This window comes from Pseudophryne corroboree, chromosome 9 (assembly GCF_028390025.1).
Source record: "Pseudophryne corroboree isolate aPseCor3 chromosome 9, aPseCor3.hap2, whole genome shotgun sequence".
Classification (NCBI taxonomy): domain Eukaryota; kingdom Metazoa; phylum Chordata; class Amphibia; order Anura; family Myobatrachidae; genus Pseudophryne; species Pseudophryne corroboree.
The window spans coordinates 429,234,778-429,252,807 of record NC_086452.1 but is presented as its reverse complement, the minus strand read 5'-3'; the positions used below and the strand labels follow the sequence as shown (position 1 = coordinate 429,252,807).

Here is an 18,030-nt window from a genome sequence, read left to right as displayed (position 1 = left end):
CCCTTGGCAGGCGCCACTGGCAAGTGCCATCCTGGCCAATAGGAAGATACACCCCTGGGTTAGAGTTAGGCTGTGGGGGAGGGAGCGTTAGAGGGTTGGTGGAGAAGGTAAGTATAATTACCTGACCCATGTCGGGATCTTCTCCATCAGGATGCCGCCGTCATATGAACGTCGGCATCCCGAACGCCGGTAAAAGGTATCACACCCTTATACAGCAAAATATATGCTTAGAGTAAGTGCTTTTTCCCATAGTTGGAAGCTAAAAAATAATAACTTTGCACCTTGGCAAAACCACATTGCCCTGCATGTGCGGCAATGTACATTGATTCAGGTTTGGAGTGGCGTGTCCTAGTTCAAACCTAAATTGCAGCATAAAAACCAAGCTGACCAGTATTTGTGTGCTGCATGCAAGAGCAGCCAGTATTTACCCTGCATGTAAAAAATAAATAAAAAATAGCGAAAATAAATGTGTATTTGCAGTGCAGCATAGTTACTCCTTTGTTTTGCTTTGTTCCCTAAGTCATGTGTGCTTAAAGACAGGGGCGTTGACTGTGCTCCAAGATCTACAATCCCCTGCCTGCTGCCAGCACAGTGCAACCTCACCCAGGCTTTTGCAGCCAGTGCCCTGGCATTGAGCTCGGAGCATGCGCAGTGAAGAGCAGCTTTCAGCACCCTGGAGAGCAACCGCAGACTGCGCCCTCAGCACCGGAGTGAGGAGAAAGAGATCCCAGCGTCTGATCCACCTCCATGGGTGGCTCTGAGATGATCTAGTTCCTGGGGCCACACAGCAGAGACACAGCTGCCATCATGCAGAGGGTGTGAAGCAGGGACGCCAAGCTCAGCCTGCTGTACCAGCTGCAGCACCAGGAGCCCACTACCCATCACATACTGGCACAGCAAGAGCTATGATGCCAGGAGGGCCCTCATCATGCCCCCCAGTGTGTGTGCAGGGGGGAGAGCACTGGTGACAGAGCTGTGCCACCCACAGAGCCGCTTGCACAGACAAAAGGCAACTTGCAGTGCATTGTTATTTGCAGAACAATAACTGATCTGTCACAGCTTCAAGGCAGAGACGAGAGGACAACGCCCCCTACAGAGCCAGCACAAAGCTGCATCCTCCAGCAAGGGTAGAGGGACATTGTAATGGTGAGATACTGGTGATTTTATTGTGTGGGAGCTCTACCTGCAGATTGCATCCCTCAGCAAGGTCAACACCTCAGATACACAGCCCATTAATATTGCATTGCACTCAGCATCCAAGCCTATCAGCCATGCATGCTTATGGCTACATAGAGCACAATGGGAGCGGAAGGGTTAAATCCATTCAATCCAAGCATATTTTTCTCTAAACATAATACACATCTAAAATTAATTGCATTTGAGGCTGTGATAAACGTTTACATTTTATAGCATATAGGGGTTCAATGCTGTTATATTACCCTGTTTATACCTTTCCTTACAAGATGTGTATTTATTCTATTGTTCTATGGTTTTCTTGTTTCTTATGTTTTGGGTTGGCTTGATTTTATTTCTTATTTATTAGAAACTGTAAATAATGTATTCCTGAGATTATGTGGTATTGTGTTGAGTTGTGTGACTTCATATAGTACAACGCTGATTGACAGCCAAAGAGGTTCTGCAGCCGTCTCTGTATGCCATGCCATTTAGACTCCAGTGGTCACATGGAAATAACACAATTTTTATTTAGTTGAATTGTCGTTTGTTTGTCGGTGACGGGGTTCGTTAATGTTGAATGTGATGAAGATGCCGCATCTCATCAGATAGGTAACTAAGCCTTGGGTGTACATAAAGTGGAGATAGATAAAGTAGCAGCCAATCAGCCCCTACCTGCCATGTTACAGGCTGGTTTTAAAAAATGACATTAGGAGCTGCCTGGCTGGTACTTTATCTCCATCCAAAGCTTAGTAAATAACCCCAGTGTCTTTGGACAATCGCACTGTAGTCGGAAGTCATCAGAATTGACAGCCAGTGTATCACTTGTGTGTATGTAACTCTGAGAGCCTGAGTGGTGTTTTACACGAATGCTGGAGAACATCTGAAGTTTGGAAATGTTATCATTACATTTAAAATGTCCTTTGTTTTATTATAATGCACTAGTTAGAATAGAAATACTACTCTTTCATATATTTTCCCATAGTAAGGCTTATGGGCCTTACTGTGCTCAAATGTGCTCTAACCATAACAATCCCTAAAGCGTAGATTCACCATTCCACAATACCACCAACGATCGGTGCTTTGACAAACTGCACAATAGTAAATTTACTCCTAAGACTGTTCTTTTTCTTGCAGCACGGTTTAGAGCAGTGATGGGCCACAGGTGGCCATATGGCCACAGGCAGCACTCTGAGCCGTCACTTGCGGCCCCCAGCTCTGTCATTATACTTGTTATAGTCTGTCCAGGTTCACAGTACTTTCTTGCTTTATTCCCAAGTCAGAATAGGATCTTAAGGAGGAGATTTACTAAGCAGTGATAAAAGTGGAGGTAAGCCAGGGGAGAAGCTGCCCAGGGCAACCAATCAGCTTTGACGTAACATTTATAATTTGCATACTATAAAAGTTTGCAGAGCAGCTGATTGGTTGCCACTGGCTAACTTCTCCACTTTTATCACTGCTCAGTACGTGTCCCCCTAAGTCCCTATGTATGTGCAAATAATGATCAATTGTTACATCCCAGAGAGAGCTTTAGGAAATATATCTATTACCTATCACAAAAGGTTTAGGAATCCTCATCAACCTCTATGTCTCCACCCAGCTCCTGACTGGTATCACATACTATATGTCATATAATGGCACAATACATTACAGAGCCACATACTATATGTCATATAATGGCACAATACATTACAGAGCCACATACTATATGTCATATAATGGCACAATACATTACAGAGCCACATATGATGTGACAGGTCAGTGTATACAAGAACAAGTTATGAGATTACAGCTTTGGTCATTATGATACAGAGAGATGGTAGTCCGGCATAAAGAAGATTACCCAATTCTACATAAATCCATATAATGACTTTGTGCTAATAAGAAATAGGGAAATGGAGCCCTGACGAGTTCCCAGTATACCAGCACCACGCTGACGAGTTCCCAGTATACCAGCAGCACCGCGCTGACGAGTTCCCAGTATACCAGCACCGCACTGACGAGTTCCCAGTATACCAGCAGCACAGCACTGACGTGTTCCCAGTATACCAGCACCGCGCTGACGAGTTCCCAGTATACCAGCAGCACCGCGCTGACGAGTTCCCAGTATACCAGCACCGCGCTGACGAGTTCCCAGTATACCGGCAGCACCGCGCTGACGAGTTCCCAGTATACCAGCACCGCGCTGACGAGTTCCCAGTATACCAGCACCGCGCTGACGAGTTCCCAGTATACCAGCAGCACCACGCTGACGAGTTCCCAGTATACCAGCACCGCGCTGACGAGTTCCCAGTATACCAGCAGCACCGCGCTGACGTGTTCCTAGTATACCAGCATCACGCTGCCGAGTTCCCAGTATATGAGCACCGCGCTGACGAGTTCCCAGTGTACCAGCACCGCGCTGATGAATTCCCAGTATACCAGCACCGCGCTGACAAGTTCCCAGTATACCAGCATCGCACTGACGAGTTCCCAGTATACCAGCACCGCGCTGACGAGTTCCCAGTATACCAGATCAGCACTGACGAGTTCCCAGTATACCAGCACCATGCTGATGAGTCCCAGTATACCAGCATCGCACTGACGAATTCCCAGTATACCAGGTCAGCACTGACAAGTTCCCAGTATACCAGCACCGCAGTGACGAGTTTCCAGTAAACCAGATCAGCACTGACGAGTTCCCAGTATACCAGCACCGCACTGACGAGTTCCCAGTATACCAGATCAGCACTGACGAGTTCCCAGTATACCAGCACCGCACTGACGAGTTCCCAGTATACCAGATCAGCACTGACGAGTTCCCAGTATACCAGCACCACATTGATGAGTTCCCAATATACCAGATCAGCACTTACGAGTTCCCAGTATACCAGCACCATGCTGACGAGTCCCAGTATACCAGCAGCACCGGGCTGACGAGTCCCAGTATACCAGCACAGCACTGACGTGTTCCCAGTATACCAGCACCGCGCTGACGAGTTCCCAGTATACCAGCAGCACCGCGCTGACGAGTTCCCAGTATACCAGCACCGCGCTGACGAGTTCCCAGTATACCAGCACCGCGCTGACGAGTTCCCAGTATACCAGCAGCACCGCGCTGACGAGTTCCCAGTATACCAGCACCGCGCTGACGAGTTCCCAGTATACCAGCAGCACCGCGCTGACGTGTTCCTAGTATACCAGCATCACGCTGCCGAGTTCCCAGTATATGAGCACCGCGCTGACGAGTTCCCAGTGTACCAGCACCGCGCTGATGAATTCCCAGTATACCAGCACCGCGCTGACAAGTTCCCAGTATACCAGCATCGCACTGACGAGTTCCCAGTATACCAGCACCGCGCTGACGAGTTCCCAGTATACCAGATCAGCACTGACGAGTTCCCAGTATACCAGCACCATGCTGATGAGTCCCAGTATACCAGCATCGCACTGACGAATTCCCAGTATACCAGGTCAGCACTGACAAGTTCCCAGTATACCAGCACCGCAGTGACGAGTTTCCAGTAAACCAGATCAGCACTGACGAGTTCCCAGTATACCAGCACCGCACTGACGAGTTCCCAGTATACCAGATCAGCACTGACGAGTTCCCAGTATACCAGCACCGCACTGACGAGTTCCCAGTATACCAGATCAGCACTGACGAGTTCCCAGTATACCAGCACCACACTGATGAGTTCCCAATATACCAGATCAGCACTTACGAGTTCCCAGTATACCAGCACCATGCTGACGAGTCCCAGTATACCAGCAGCACCGGGCTGACGAGTCCCAGTATACCAGCATCGCACTGACGAATTCCCAGTAAACCAGATCAGCACTGACGAGTTCCCAGTATACCAGCACCGCAATGACGAGTTTCCAGTAAACCAGATCAGCACTGACGAGTTCCCAGTATACCAGCACCACACTGATGAGTTCCCAGTATACCAGATCAGCACTGACGAGTTCCCAGTATACCAGCACCACACTGACGAGTTCCCAATATACCAGATCAGCACTGACGAGTTCCCAGTATACCAGCACCGCAATGACGAGTTTCCAGTAAACCAGATCAGCACTGACGAGTTCCCAGTATACCAGCACCGCACTGACGAGTTCCCAGTATACCAGATCAGCCCTGACGAGTTCCCAGTATACCAGCACCACACTGATGAGTTCCCAATATACCAGATCAGCACTTACGAGTTCCCAGTATACCAGCACCATGCTGACGAGTCCCAGTATACCAGCAGCACCGGGCTGACGAGTCCCAGTATACCAGCATCGCACTGACGAATTCCCAGTAAACCAGATCAGCACTGACGAGTTCCCAGTATACCAGCACCATGCTGACGAGTCCCAGTATACCAGCAGCACCGGGCTGACGAGTTCCCAGTATACCAGCACCACACTGATGAGTTCCCAGTATACTAGATCAGCACTGACGACAGAGGCAGAACTCTGGGAGGCAACGGTCATCTGCCACCGGGCTCCTGCTTTGAAGGGGGCACCTCTCCTCTCATTCTATGACACCATTGAATTAAGTTAATTGATAGCTGTTGCTGTCTTTTCAGTGGACGACTTCCTCACTGGTCCCTGCACTTTACAAATCACACCCTCTTTATTATACTGAATATACACATTTTACAAGTGTCACACCCAGGATTAGAAACCACTACCTATTGCACTGGAAGCAGACACCATACTGATGAAGCTATTTGCTCCTGTATAGGAAATATATAGGAGTACAGGAGAATTTTAACCATGTGAAGATACTTCTCTGATAATTACACGTAACTTCATATAGTTAGAATTGTCATGCTTCCTATACAGGAGCAAATATCTCTATCAGTAAAGTGTCTGCTGTCAGGTCATGGGTTCTAATCCTGGGTATGACTGCTAAGAAATGTGTGATTTAAAATAAAAGACAATTAAATGTATAAATACAGTATATAATTTTTTTTCAGAACACTCCATATACACACACACACACACACACACACACACACACACACACACACACACGCACACACACACGCACGCACATATACACACGCACATATACATACATATATTTATCTTAATATAGGAAATAGGGGGCACCAATTTTTATCTTGACTCCGGGCCACTGTGACGAACTTACGCCATTGACTGACGAGTTCCCAGTATACTAGCCGTGCTGATGAATATTTTCCCTATTGCCACTTCCAAAACCTTCAGTGCATATTCTGTATTGCCCCAGTAACGCCTCTGCTGCTCAGCCAATGGGAGGTCATTGTTTACAACCTTTCTTTCCAACAAAAACAGAGAGCGCAAGGAAGGACCAGAATGTATAACAGAACAGCCACCATAACCTTCTTGTATCTTCTTTCAATGTTAGATGTTGCTGTATGGAGAGCTCTCCTCATGAGATAGATGGGTTTCTACATCAGCTCCTTGTCCCGAAGTCCCTGCACCAAGACCCAGGTGCGACATTACCAAGTGGCCCCAAGCTACAACTACAAATGGACAGACATCCACTATGAGGCCAGCAGGGGCAACGTGGAGAAGCTGCGTGTATTACTGACCACATCAGGTGTGTAAGCTAGTGTAACTCGGTCCCTGGGCTTCTCTTTATGATGGCGATTAGGGCCATATAATACCGGCCTGGATGGTACTTGCCACTCAGCTGAGCATGTTTGTAATTTTCCCTGGGGTGCACTTACCCCTAGTTACACTACTGATGGCAGTCATCAATTGTTGGAACTAATCAAGCAGTCAAAATAATAAGATGCAGTTATACAAGTTTAATAAACTATAGTTGTTGCCACATGCACAGTGCTGCTGTAAAAATTGATCTGTAGAGTGCTGACAAAAGCATATACTATGTCATCTCCTCTGCACACTGCATGGATGTCATGCAGCATGTTCTATCTGCACAACATGCTCTCCTTCCTTCCTTCCTTCCTTCCTTCCTTCCTTCCTTCAGGCTGCGCTTTTCAGGGTAAGTATTTTTAGACTGTCAGTGACCATAAGTCATGTGGGGAGTTACAGTGAGTGGGGGCATGTGGGGTGAGCCAGTGAGTAGAGCAAATGTGGGGAGTGCACTGCTTTCTGAGCATGTGTAGAGTTACAGTGAGTGGGGGCATATGGAGAGAGCCAGTGAGTAGGGTACATGTGAGGTGAGCACTGCTTTCTGAGTATGTGTAGGGTTACAGTGAGTGGAGGTAAGTGACGTGTACCAGTGAGTAGGGTACATGTGGGAGTGCACTGGTTTATGAGCATGTGTAGTTACAGTGAGTGGGGGTATGTGTGGTGTGCCATTGAGTAGGGCACTTGTGGGGAGTGTATTTGGTTTATGAGCATGTGTAGGGTTACAGTGAGTTGAGTCATGTGGGTGTGCCAGTGAGTAGGGCACTTGTGGGGAGTGCACTGGTTCATGAGCATGTGGGGAGTTACAGTGAGTTGGGGCATGTGTGGTGAGCCAGTGAGAAGGGTACATGTGGGGAGTGCACTGGTTTATGAGCATGTGTAGTTATAGTGAGTGGAGGTATGTGGGGAATATCAGTGAGTAGGGTACATGTGTGGAGTGCACTGGTTTATGAGCATGTGTAGGGTTACAGTGAGTGGAGGTAGGTGGGGAATGTCAGTGAGTAGGATACATGTGTGGAGTGCACTGGTTTATGAGCATGTGTAGGGTTACAGTGAGTATAGGTATGTGGGGAATGTCAGTGAGTAGGATACATATGTGGAGTGCACTGGTTTATGAGCATGTGTAGTTATAGTGAGTGGAGGTATGTGGGGAATGTCAGTGAGTAGGGTACATGTGGGGAGTGCACTGGTTTATGAGCATGTGTATAATCACAGTGAGTGGGGGCATGTGGGGTGTGCCAGTGAGTAGGGCAAATGTGGGGAGTGCACTGCTTTCTGAGTATGTGTAGGGTTACAGTGAGTGGAGGTAAGTGGGATGTGCCAGTGAGTAGGATACATATGTGGAGTGCACTGGTTTATGAGCATGTGTAGTTACAGTGAGTGGAGGTATGTGGGGAATATCAGTGAGTAGGATACATATGTGGAGTGCACTGGTTTATGAGCATGTGTAGTTATAGTGAGTGGAGGTATGTGGGGAATGTCAGTGAGTAGGGTACATGTGGGGAGTGCACTGGTTTATGAGCATGTGTAGGGTTACAGTGAGTAGAGGTATGTGGGGAATATCAGTGAGTAGGGTACATGTGTGGAGTGCACTGGTTTATGAGCATGTGTAGGGTTACAGTGAGTGGAGGTAGGTGGGGAATGTCAGTGAGTAGGATACATGTGTGGAGTGCACTGGTTTATGAGCATGTGTAGGGTTACAGTGAGTGGAGGTATGTGGGGAATGTCAGTGAGTAGGATACATATGTGGAGTGCACTGGTTTATGAGCATGTGTAGTTATAGTGAGTGGAGGTATGTGGGGAATGTCAGTGAGTAGGGTACATGTGGAGAGTGCACTGGTTTATGAGCATGTGTAGTTACAGTGAGTGGAGGTATGTGGGGAATGTCAGTGAGTAGGGTACATGTGTGGAGTGCACTGGTTTATGAGCATGTGTAGGGTTACAGTGAGTGGAGGTATGTGGGGAATGTCAGTGAGTAGGATACATGTGGGGAGTGCACTGGTTTATGAGCATGTGTAGTTATAGTGAGTGGAGGTATGTGGGGAATGTCAGTGAGTAGGATACATGTGTGGAGTGCACTGGTTTATGAGCATGTGTAGGGTTACAGTGAGTGGAGGTATGTGGGGAATGTCAGTGAGTAGGGTACATGTGGGGAGTACACTGGTTTATGAGCATGTGTAGTTATAGTGAGTGGAGGTATGTGGGGAATGTCAGTGAGCAGGGTACATGTGGGGAGTGCACTGGTTTATGAGCATGTGTAGGGTTATAGTGAGTGGAGGTATGTGGGGAATGTCAGTGAGTAGGGTACATGTGGGGAGTGCACTGGTTTATGAGCATGTGTAGTTACAGTGAGTGGAGGTATGTGGGGAATGTCAGTGAGTAGGATACATGTGGGGAGTGCACTGGTTTATGAGCATGTGTAGTTACAGTGAGTGGAGGTATGTGGGGAATGTCAGTGAGTAGGGTACATGTGGGGAGTGCACTGGTTTATGAGCATGTGTAGTTACAGTGAGTGGAGGTATGTGGGGAATGTCAGTGAGTAGGGTACATGTGTGGACTGCACTGGTTTATGAGCATGTGTAGGGTTACAGTGAGTGGAGGTATGTGGGGAATGTCTGTGAGTAGGATACATATGTGGAGTGCACTGGTTTATGAGCATGTGTAGGGTTACAGTGAGTGGAGGTATGTGGGGAATGTCAGTGAGTAATATACATATGTGGAGTGCACTGTTTATGAGCATGTGTAGGGTTACAGTGAGTGGAGGTATGTGGGGAATGTCAGTGAGTAGGGTACATGTGTGGAGTGCACTGGTTTATGAGCATGTATAGGGTTACAGTGAGTGGAGGTATGTGGGGAATGTCAGTGAGTAGGGTACATGTGTGGAGTGCACTGGTTTATGAGCATGTGTAGGGTTACAGTGAGTGGAGGTATGTGGGGAATGTCAGTGAGTAGGGTACATGTGGGGAGTACACTGGTTTATGAGCATGTGTAGTTATAGTGAGTGGAGGTATGTGGGGAATGTCAGTGAGTAGGGTACATGTGGGGAGTGCACTGGTTTATGAGCATGTGTAGTTACTGTGAGTGGAGGTATGTGGGGAATGTCAGTGAGTAGGGTACATGTGTGGAGTGCACTGGTTTATGAGCATGTGTAGGGTTACAGTGAGTGGAGGTATGTGGGGAATGTCAGTGAGTAGGATACATATGTGGAGTGCACTGGTTTATGAGCATGTGTAGTTATAGTGAGTGGAGGTATGTGGGGAATGTCAGTGAGTAGGGTACATGTGGGGAGTGCACTGGTTTATGAGCATGTGTAGTTACAGTGAGTGGAGGTATGTGGGGAATGTCAGTGAGTAGGGTACATGTGGGGAGTGCACTGGTTTATGAGCATGTGTAGGGTTACAGTGAGTGGAGGTATGTGGGGAATGTCAGTGAGTAGGGTACATGTGGGGAGTGCACTGGTTTATGAGCATGTGTAGTTACAGTGAGTGGAGGTATGTGGGGAATGTCAGTGAGTAGGGTACATGTGGGGAGTGCACTGGTTTATGAGCATGTGTAGTTATAGTGAGTGGAGGTATGTGGGGAATGTCAGTGAGTAGGGTACATGTGGGGAGTGCACTGGTTTATGAGCATGTGTTGGATTACAGTGAGTGGAGGTACTGTATGTGGGGAATGTCAGTGAGTAGGATACATATGTGGAGTGCACTGGTTTATGAGCATGTGTAGTTATAGTGAGTGGAGGTATGTGGGGAATGTCAGTGAGTAGGATACATGTGGGGAGTGCACTGGTTTATGAGCATGTGTAGGATTACAGTGAGTGGAGGTACTGTATGTGGGGAATGTCAGTGAGTAGGGTACATGTGTGGAGTGCACTGGTTTATGAGCATGTGTAGTTACAGTGAGTGGAGGTATGTGGGGAATATCAGTGAGTAGGGTACATGTGTGGAGTGCACTGGCTTATGAGCATTTGTAGGGTTACAGTGAGTGGAGGTATGTGGGGAATGTCAGTGAGTAGGATACATGTGGGAAGTGCACTGGTTTATGAGCATGTGTAGTTATAGTGAGTGGAGGTATGTGGGGAATGTCAGTGAGTAGGGTACATGTGGGGAGTGCACTGGTGTATGAGCATGTGTAGTTACAGTGAGTGGAGGTATGTGGGGAATGTCAGTGAGTAGGGTACATGTGGGGAGTGCACTGGTTTATGAGCATGTGTAGGGTTACAGTGAGTGGAGGTATGTGGGGAATGTCAGTGAGCAGGGTACATGTGGGGAGTGCACTGGTTTATGAGCATGTGTAGTTACAGTGAGTGGAGGTATGTGGGGAATGTCAGTGAGTAGGGTACATGTGGGGAGTGCACTGGTTTATGAGCATGTGTAGTTATAGTGAGTGGAGGTATGTGGGGAATGTCAGTGAGTAGGGTACATGTGGGGAGTGCACTGGTTTATGAGCATGTGTAGGATTACAGTGAGTGGAGGTACTGTATGTGGGGAATGTCAGTGAGTAGGATACATATGTGGAGTGCACTGGTTTATGAGCATGTGTAGTTATAGTGAGTGGAGGTATGTGGGGAATGTCAGTGAGTAGGATACATGTGGGGAGTGCACTGGTTTGAGCATGTGTAGGATTACAGTGAGTGGAGGTACTGTATGTGGGGAATGTCAGTGAGTAGGGTACATGTGTGGAGTGCACTGGTTTATGAGCATGTGTAGTTACAGTGAGTGGAGGTATGTGGGGAATATCAGTGAGTAGGGTACATGTGTGGAGTGCACTGGTTTATGAGCATTTGTAGGGTTACAGTGAGTGGAGGTATGTGGGGAATGTCAGTGAGTAGGATACATATGTGGAGCGCACTGGTTTATGAGCATGTGTAGGGTTACAGTGAGTGGAGGTATGTGGGGAATGTCAGTGAGTAGGATACATGTGGGGAGTGCACTGGTTTATGAGCATGTGTAGTTATAGTGAGTGGAGGTATGTGGGGAATGTCAGTGAGTAGGGTACATGTGGGGAGTGCACTGGTTTATGAGCATGTGTAGTTACAGTGAGTGGAGGTATGTGGGGAATGTCAGTGAGTAGGATACATGTGGGGAGTGCACTGGTTTATGAGCATGTGTAGTTACAGTGAGTGGAGGTATGTGGGGAATGTCAGTGAGTAGGGTACATGTGTGGAGTGCACTGGTTTATGAGCATGTGTAGGGTTACAGTGAGTGGAGGTATGTGGGGAATGTCAGTGAGTAGGGTACATGTGGGGAGTGCACTGGTTTATGAGCATGTGTAGTTATAGTGAGTGGAGGTATGTGGGGAATGTCAGTGAGTAGGATACATGTGGGGAGTGCACTGGTTTATGAGCATGTGTAGGGTTACAGTGAGTGGAGGTATGTGGGGAATGTCAGTGAGTAGGGTACATGTGGGGAGTGCACTGGTTTATGAGCATGTGTAGTTATAGTGAGTGGAGGTATGTGGGGAATGTCAGTGAGTAGGGTACATGTGGGGAGTGCACTGGTTTATGAGCATGTGTAGTTATAGTGAGTGGAGGTATGTGGGGAATGTCAGTGAGTAGGGTACATGTGGGGAGTGCACTGGTTTATGAGCATGTGTAGGGTTACAGTGAGTGGAGGTATGTGGGGAATGTCAGTGAGTAGGGTACATGTGGGGAGTGCACTGGTTTATGAGCATGTGTAGTTATAGTGAGTGGAGGTATGTGGGGAATGTCAGTGAGTAGGATACATGTGGGGAGTGCACTGGTTTATGAGCATGTGTAGGATTACAGTGAGTGGAGGTACTGTATGTGGGGAATGTCAGTGAGTAGGATACATATGTGGAGTGCACTGGTTTATGAGCATGTGTAGAGTTACAGTGAGTGGAGGTATGTGGGGAATGTCAGTGAGTAGGATACATGTGTGGAGTGCACTGGTTTATGAGCATGTGTAGGGTTACAGTGAGTGGAGGTATGTGGGGAATGTCAGTGAGTAGGATACATATGTGGAGCGCACTGGTTTATGAGCATGTGTAGGGTTACAGTGAGTGGAGGTATGTGGGGAATGTCAGTGAGTAGGGTACATGTGGGAGTGCACTGGTTTATGAGCATGTGTAGGGTTACAGTGAGTGGAGGTATGTGGGGAATGTCAGTGAGTAGGGTACATGTGGGGAGTGCACTGGTTTATGAGCATGTGTAGGGTTACAGTGAGTGGAGGTATGTGGGGAATGTCAGTGAGTAGGGTACATGTGGGGAGTACACTGGTTTATGAGCATGTGTAGTTATAGTGAGTGGAGGTATGTGGGGAATGTCAGTGAGTAGGATACATGTGGGGAGTGCACTGGTTTATGAGCATGTGTAGTTACAGTGAGTGGAGGTATGTGGGGAATGTCAGTGAGTAGGGTACATGTGTGGAGTGCACTGGTTTATGAGCATGTGTAGGGTTACAGTGAGTGGAGGTATGTGGGGAATGTCAGTGAGTAGGATACATATGTGGAGTGCACTGGTTTATGAGCATGTGTAGGGTTACAGTGAGTGGAGGTAAATGGGGAATGTCAGTGAGTAGGGTACATGTGGGGAGTGCACTGGTTTATGAGCATGTGTAGTTATAGTGAGTGGAGGTATGTGGGGAATGTCAGTGAGTAGGGTACATGTGGGGAGTGCACTGGTTTATGAGCATGTGTAGTTATAGTGAGTGGAGGTATGTGGGGAATGTCAGTGAGTAGGGTACATGTGGGGAGTGCACTGGTTTATGAGCATGTGTAGGGTTACAGTGAGTAGAGGTATGTGGGGAATATCAGTGAGTAGGGTACATGTGTGGAGTGCACTGGTTTATGAGCATGTGTAGTGTTACAGTGAGTGGAGGTAGGTGGGGAATGTCAGTGAGTAGGGTACATATGTGGAGTGCACTGGTTTATGAGCATGTGTAGTTATAGTGAGTGGAGGTATGTGGGGAATGTCAGTGAGTAGGGTACATGTGGGGAGTGCACTGGTTTATGAGCATGTGTAGGGTTACAGTGAGTAGAGGTATGTGGGGAATATCAGTGAGTAGGGTACATGTGTGGAGTGCACTGGTTTATGAGCATGTGTAGGGTTACAGTGAGTAGAGGTATGTGGGGAATATCAGTGAGTAGGGTACATGTGTGGAGTGCACTGGTTTATGAGCATGTGTAGGGTTACAGTGAGTGGAGGTAGGTGGGGAATGTCAGTGAGTAGGGTACATGTGTGGAGTGCACTGGTTTATGAGCATGTGTAGGGTTACAGTGAGTGGGGGTATGTGGGGAATATCAGTGAGTAGGATACATATGTGGAGTGCACTGGTTTATGAGCATGTGCAGTTATAGTGAGTGGAGGTATGTGGGGAATGTCAGTGAGTAGGGTACATGTGGGGAGTGCACTGGTTTATGAGCATGTGTAGGGTTACAGTGAGTAGAGGTATGTGGGGAATATGGAATATCAGTGAGTAGGGTACATGTGTGGAGTGCACTGGTTTATGAGCATGTGTAGGGTTACAGTGAGTGGAGGTAGGTGGGGAATGTCAGTGAGTAGGATACATGTGTGGAGTGCATTGGTTTATGAGCATGTGTAGGGTTACAGTGAGTGAAGGTATGTGGGGAATGTCAGTGAGTAGGGTACATGTGGGGAGTGCACTGGTTTATGAGCATGTGTAGTTATAGTGAGTGGAGGTATGTGGGGAATGTCAGTGAGTAGGGTACATGTGTGGAGTGCACTGGTTTATGAGCATGTGTAGGGTTACAGTGAGTGGAGGTATGTGGGGAATGTCAGTGAGTAGGATACATATGTGGAGTGCACTGGTTTATGAGCATGTGTAGTTATAGTGAGTGGAGGTATGTGGGGAATGTCAGTGAGTAGGGTACATGTGGGGAGTGCACTGGTTTATGAGCATGTGTATAATCACAGTGAGTGGGGGCATGTGGGGTGTGCCAGTGAGTAGGGCAAATGTGGGGAGTGCACTGCTTTCTGAGTATGTGTAGGGTTACAGTGAGTGGAGGTAAGTGGGATGTGCCAGTGAGTAGGATACATATGTGGAGTGCACTGGTTTATGAGCATGTGTAGTTACAGTGAGTGGAGGTATGTGGGGAATATCAGTGAGTAGGATACATATGTGGAGTGCACTGGTTTATGAGCATGTGTAGTTATAGTGAGTGGAGGTATGTGGGGAATGTCAGTGAGTAGGGTACATGTGGGGAGTGCACTGGTTTATGAGCATGTGTAGGGTTACAGTGAGTAGAGGTATGTGGGGAATATCAGTGAGTAGGGTACATGTGTGGAGTGCACTGGTTTATGAGCATGTGTAGGGTTACAGTGAGTGGAGGTAGGTGGGGAATGTCAGTGAGTAGGATACATGTGTGGAGTGCACTGGTTTATGAGCATGTGTAGGGTTACAGTGAGTGGAGGTATGTGGGGAATGTCAGTGAGTAGGATACATATGTGGAGTGCACTGGTTTATAAGCATGTGTAGTTATAGTGAGTGGAGGTATGTGGGGAATGTCAGTGAGTAGGGTACATGTGGGGAGTGCACTGGTTTATGAGCATGTGTAGTTATAGTGAGTGGAGGTATGTGGGGAATGTCAGTGAGTAGGGTACATGTGTGGAGTGCACTGGTTTATGAGCATGTGTAGGGTTACAGTGAGTGGAGGTATGTGGGGAATGTCAGTGAGTAGGATACATGTGGGGAGTGCACTGGTTTATGAGCATGTGTAGTTATAGTGAGTGGAGGTATGTGGGGAATGTCAGTAAGTAGGATACATGTGTGGAGTGCACTGGTTTATGAGCATGTGTAGGGTTACAGTGAGTGGAGGTATGTGGGGAATGTCAGTGAGTAGGGTACATGTGGGGAGTACACTGGTTTATGAGCATGTGTAGTTATAGTGAGTGGAGGTATGTGGGGAATGTCAGTGAGTAGGGTACATGTGGGGAGTGCACTGGTTTACGAGCATGTGTAGGGTTATAGTGAGTGGAGGTATGTGGGGAATGTCAGTGAGTAGGATACATGTGGGGAGTGCACTGGTTTATGAGCATGTGTAGTTACAGTGAGTGGAGGTATGTGGGGAATGTCAGTGAGTAGGGTACATGTGGGAGTGCACTGGTTTATGAGCATGTGTAGTTACAGTGAGTGGAGGTATGTGGGGAATGTCAGTGAGTAGGGTACATGTGTGGAGTGCACTGGTTTATGAGCATGTGTAGGGTTACAGTGAGTGGAGGTATGTGGGGAATGTCAGTGAATAGGATACATATGTGGAGTGCACTGGTTTATGAGCATGTGTAGGGTTACAGTGAGTGGAGGTATGTGGGGAATGTCAGTGAGTAGTGTACATGTGTGGAGTGCACTGGTTTATGAGCATGTATAGGGTTACAGTGAGTGGAGGTATGTGGGGAATGTCAATGAGTAGGGTACATGTGTGGAGTGCACTGGTTTATGAGCATGTGTAGGGTTACAGTGAGTGGAGGTATGTGGGGAATGTCAGTGAGTAGGGTACATGTGAGGAGTACACTGGTTTATGAGCATGTGTAGTTATAGTGAGTGGAGGTATGTGGGGAATGTCAGTGAGTAGGGTACATGTGGGGAGTGCACTGGTTTATGAGCATGTGTAGTTACTGTGAGTGGAGGTATGTGGGGAATGTCAGTGAGTAGGGTACATGTGTGGAGTGCACTGGTTTATGAGCATGTGTAGGGTTACAGTGAGTGGAGGTATGTGGGGAATGTCAGTGAGTAGGATACATATGTGGAGTGCACTGGTTTATGAGCATGTGTAGTTATAGTGAGTGGAGGTATGTGGGGAATGTCAGTGAGTAGGGTACATGTGGGGAGTGCACTGGTTTATGAGCATGTGTAGTTACAGTGAGTGGAGGTATGTGGGGAATGTCAGTGAGTAGGGTACATGTGGGGAGTGCACTGGTTTATGAGCATGTGTATGGTTACAGTGAGTGGAGGTATGTGGGGAATGTCAGTGAGTAGGGTACATGTGGGGAGTGCACTGGTTTATGAGCATGTGTAGTTACAGTGAGTGGAGGTATGTGGGGAATGTCAGTGAGTAGGGTACATGTGGGGAGTGCACTGGTTTATGAGCATGTGTAGTTATAGTGAGTGGAGGTATGTGGGGAATGTCAGTGAGTAGGGTACATGTGGGGAGTGCACTGGTTTATGAGCATGTGTAGGGTTACAGTGAGTGGAGGTATGTGGGGAATGTCAGTGAGTAGGATACATATGTGGAGTGCACTGGTTTATGAGCATGTGTAGGGTTACAGTGAGTGGAGGTAAGTGGGGAATGTCAGTGAGTAGGGTACATGTGGGGAGTGCACTGGTTTATGAGCATGTGTAGTTATAGTGAGTGGAGGTATGTGGGGAATGTCAGTGAGTAGGGTACATGTGGGGAGTGCACTGGTTTATGAGCATGTGTAGTTATAGTGAGTGGAGGTATGTGGGGAATGTCAGTGAGTAGGGTACATGTGGGGAGTGCACTGGTTTATGAGCATGTGTAGTTATAGTGAGTGGAGGTATGTGGGGAATGTCAGTGAGTAGGGTACATGTGGGGAGTGCACTGGTTTATGAGCATGTGTAGGGTTACAGTGAGTGGAGGTATGTGGGGAATGTCAGTGAGTAGGGTACATGTGGGGAGTGCACTGGTTTATGAGCATGTGTAGGGTTACAGTGAGTGGAGGTATATGGGGAATGTCAGTGAGTAGGGTACATGTGGGGAGTGCACTGGTTTATGAGCATGTGTAGGATTACAGTGAGTGGAGGTACTGTATGTGGGGAATGTCAGTGAGTAGGGTACATGTGGGGAGTGCACTGGTTTATGAGCATGTGTAGTTACAGTGAGTGGAGGTATGTGGGGAATGTCAGTGAGTTGGGTACATGTGTGGAGTGCACTGGTTTATGAGCATGTGTAGGGTTACAGTGAGTGGAGGTATGTGGGGAATGTCAGTGAGTAGGATACATGTGGGGAGTGCACTGGTTTATGAGCATGTGTAGTTATAGTGAGTGGAGGTATGTGGGGAATGTCAGTGAGTAGGATACATGTGTGGAGTGCACTGGTTTATGAGCATGTGTAGGGTTACAGTGAGTGGAGGTATGTGGGGAATGTCAGTGAGTAGGGTACATGTGGGGAGTACACTGGTTTATGAGCATGTGTAGTTATAGTGAGTGGAGGTATGTGGGGAATGTCAGTGAGTAGGGTACATGTGGGGAGTGCACTGGTTTACGAGCATGTGTAGGGTTATAGTGAGTGGAGGTATGTGGGGAATGTCAG

General features: G+C 47.6%; 1 protein-coding gene across 1 annotated transcript in view; it reads left to right on the top strand.

Moving 5' to 3' along the window:
- Nucleotides 1-647: 647 nt before the first annotated feature.
- The window catches only part of LOC134958421 (poly [ADP-ribose] polymerase tankyrase-2-like), an 89,824-nt gene continuing 72,441 nt past the window's right edge, over nt 648-18,030 (top strand). Inside the window, exons 1-2 of the mRNA XM_063941016.1 lie at nt 648-1,146; nt 6,536-6,730. Coding sequence (XP_063797086.1) covers nt 6,571-6,730 — 160 coding nt within the window. The 5' untranslated portion in view covers nt 648-1,146; nt 6,536-6,570. The remainder of the gene's footprint in view (nt 1,147-6,535; nt 6,731-18,030) is intronic.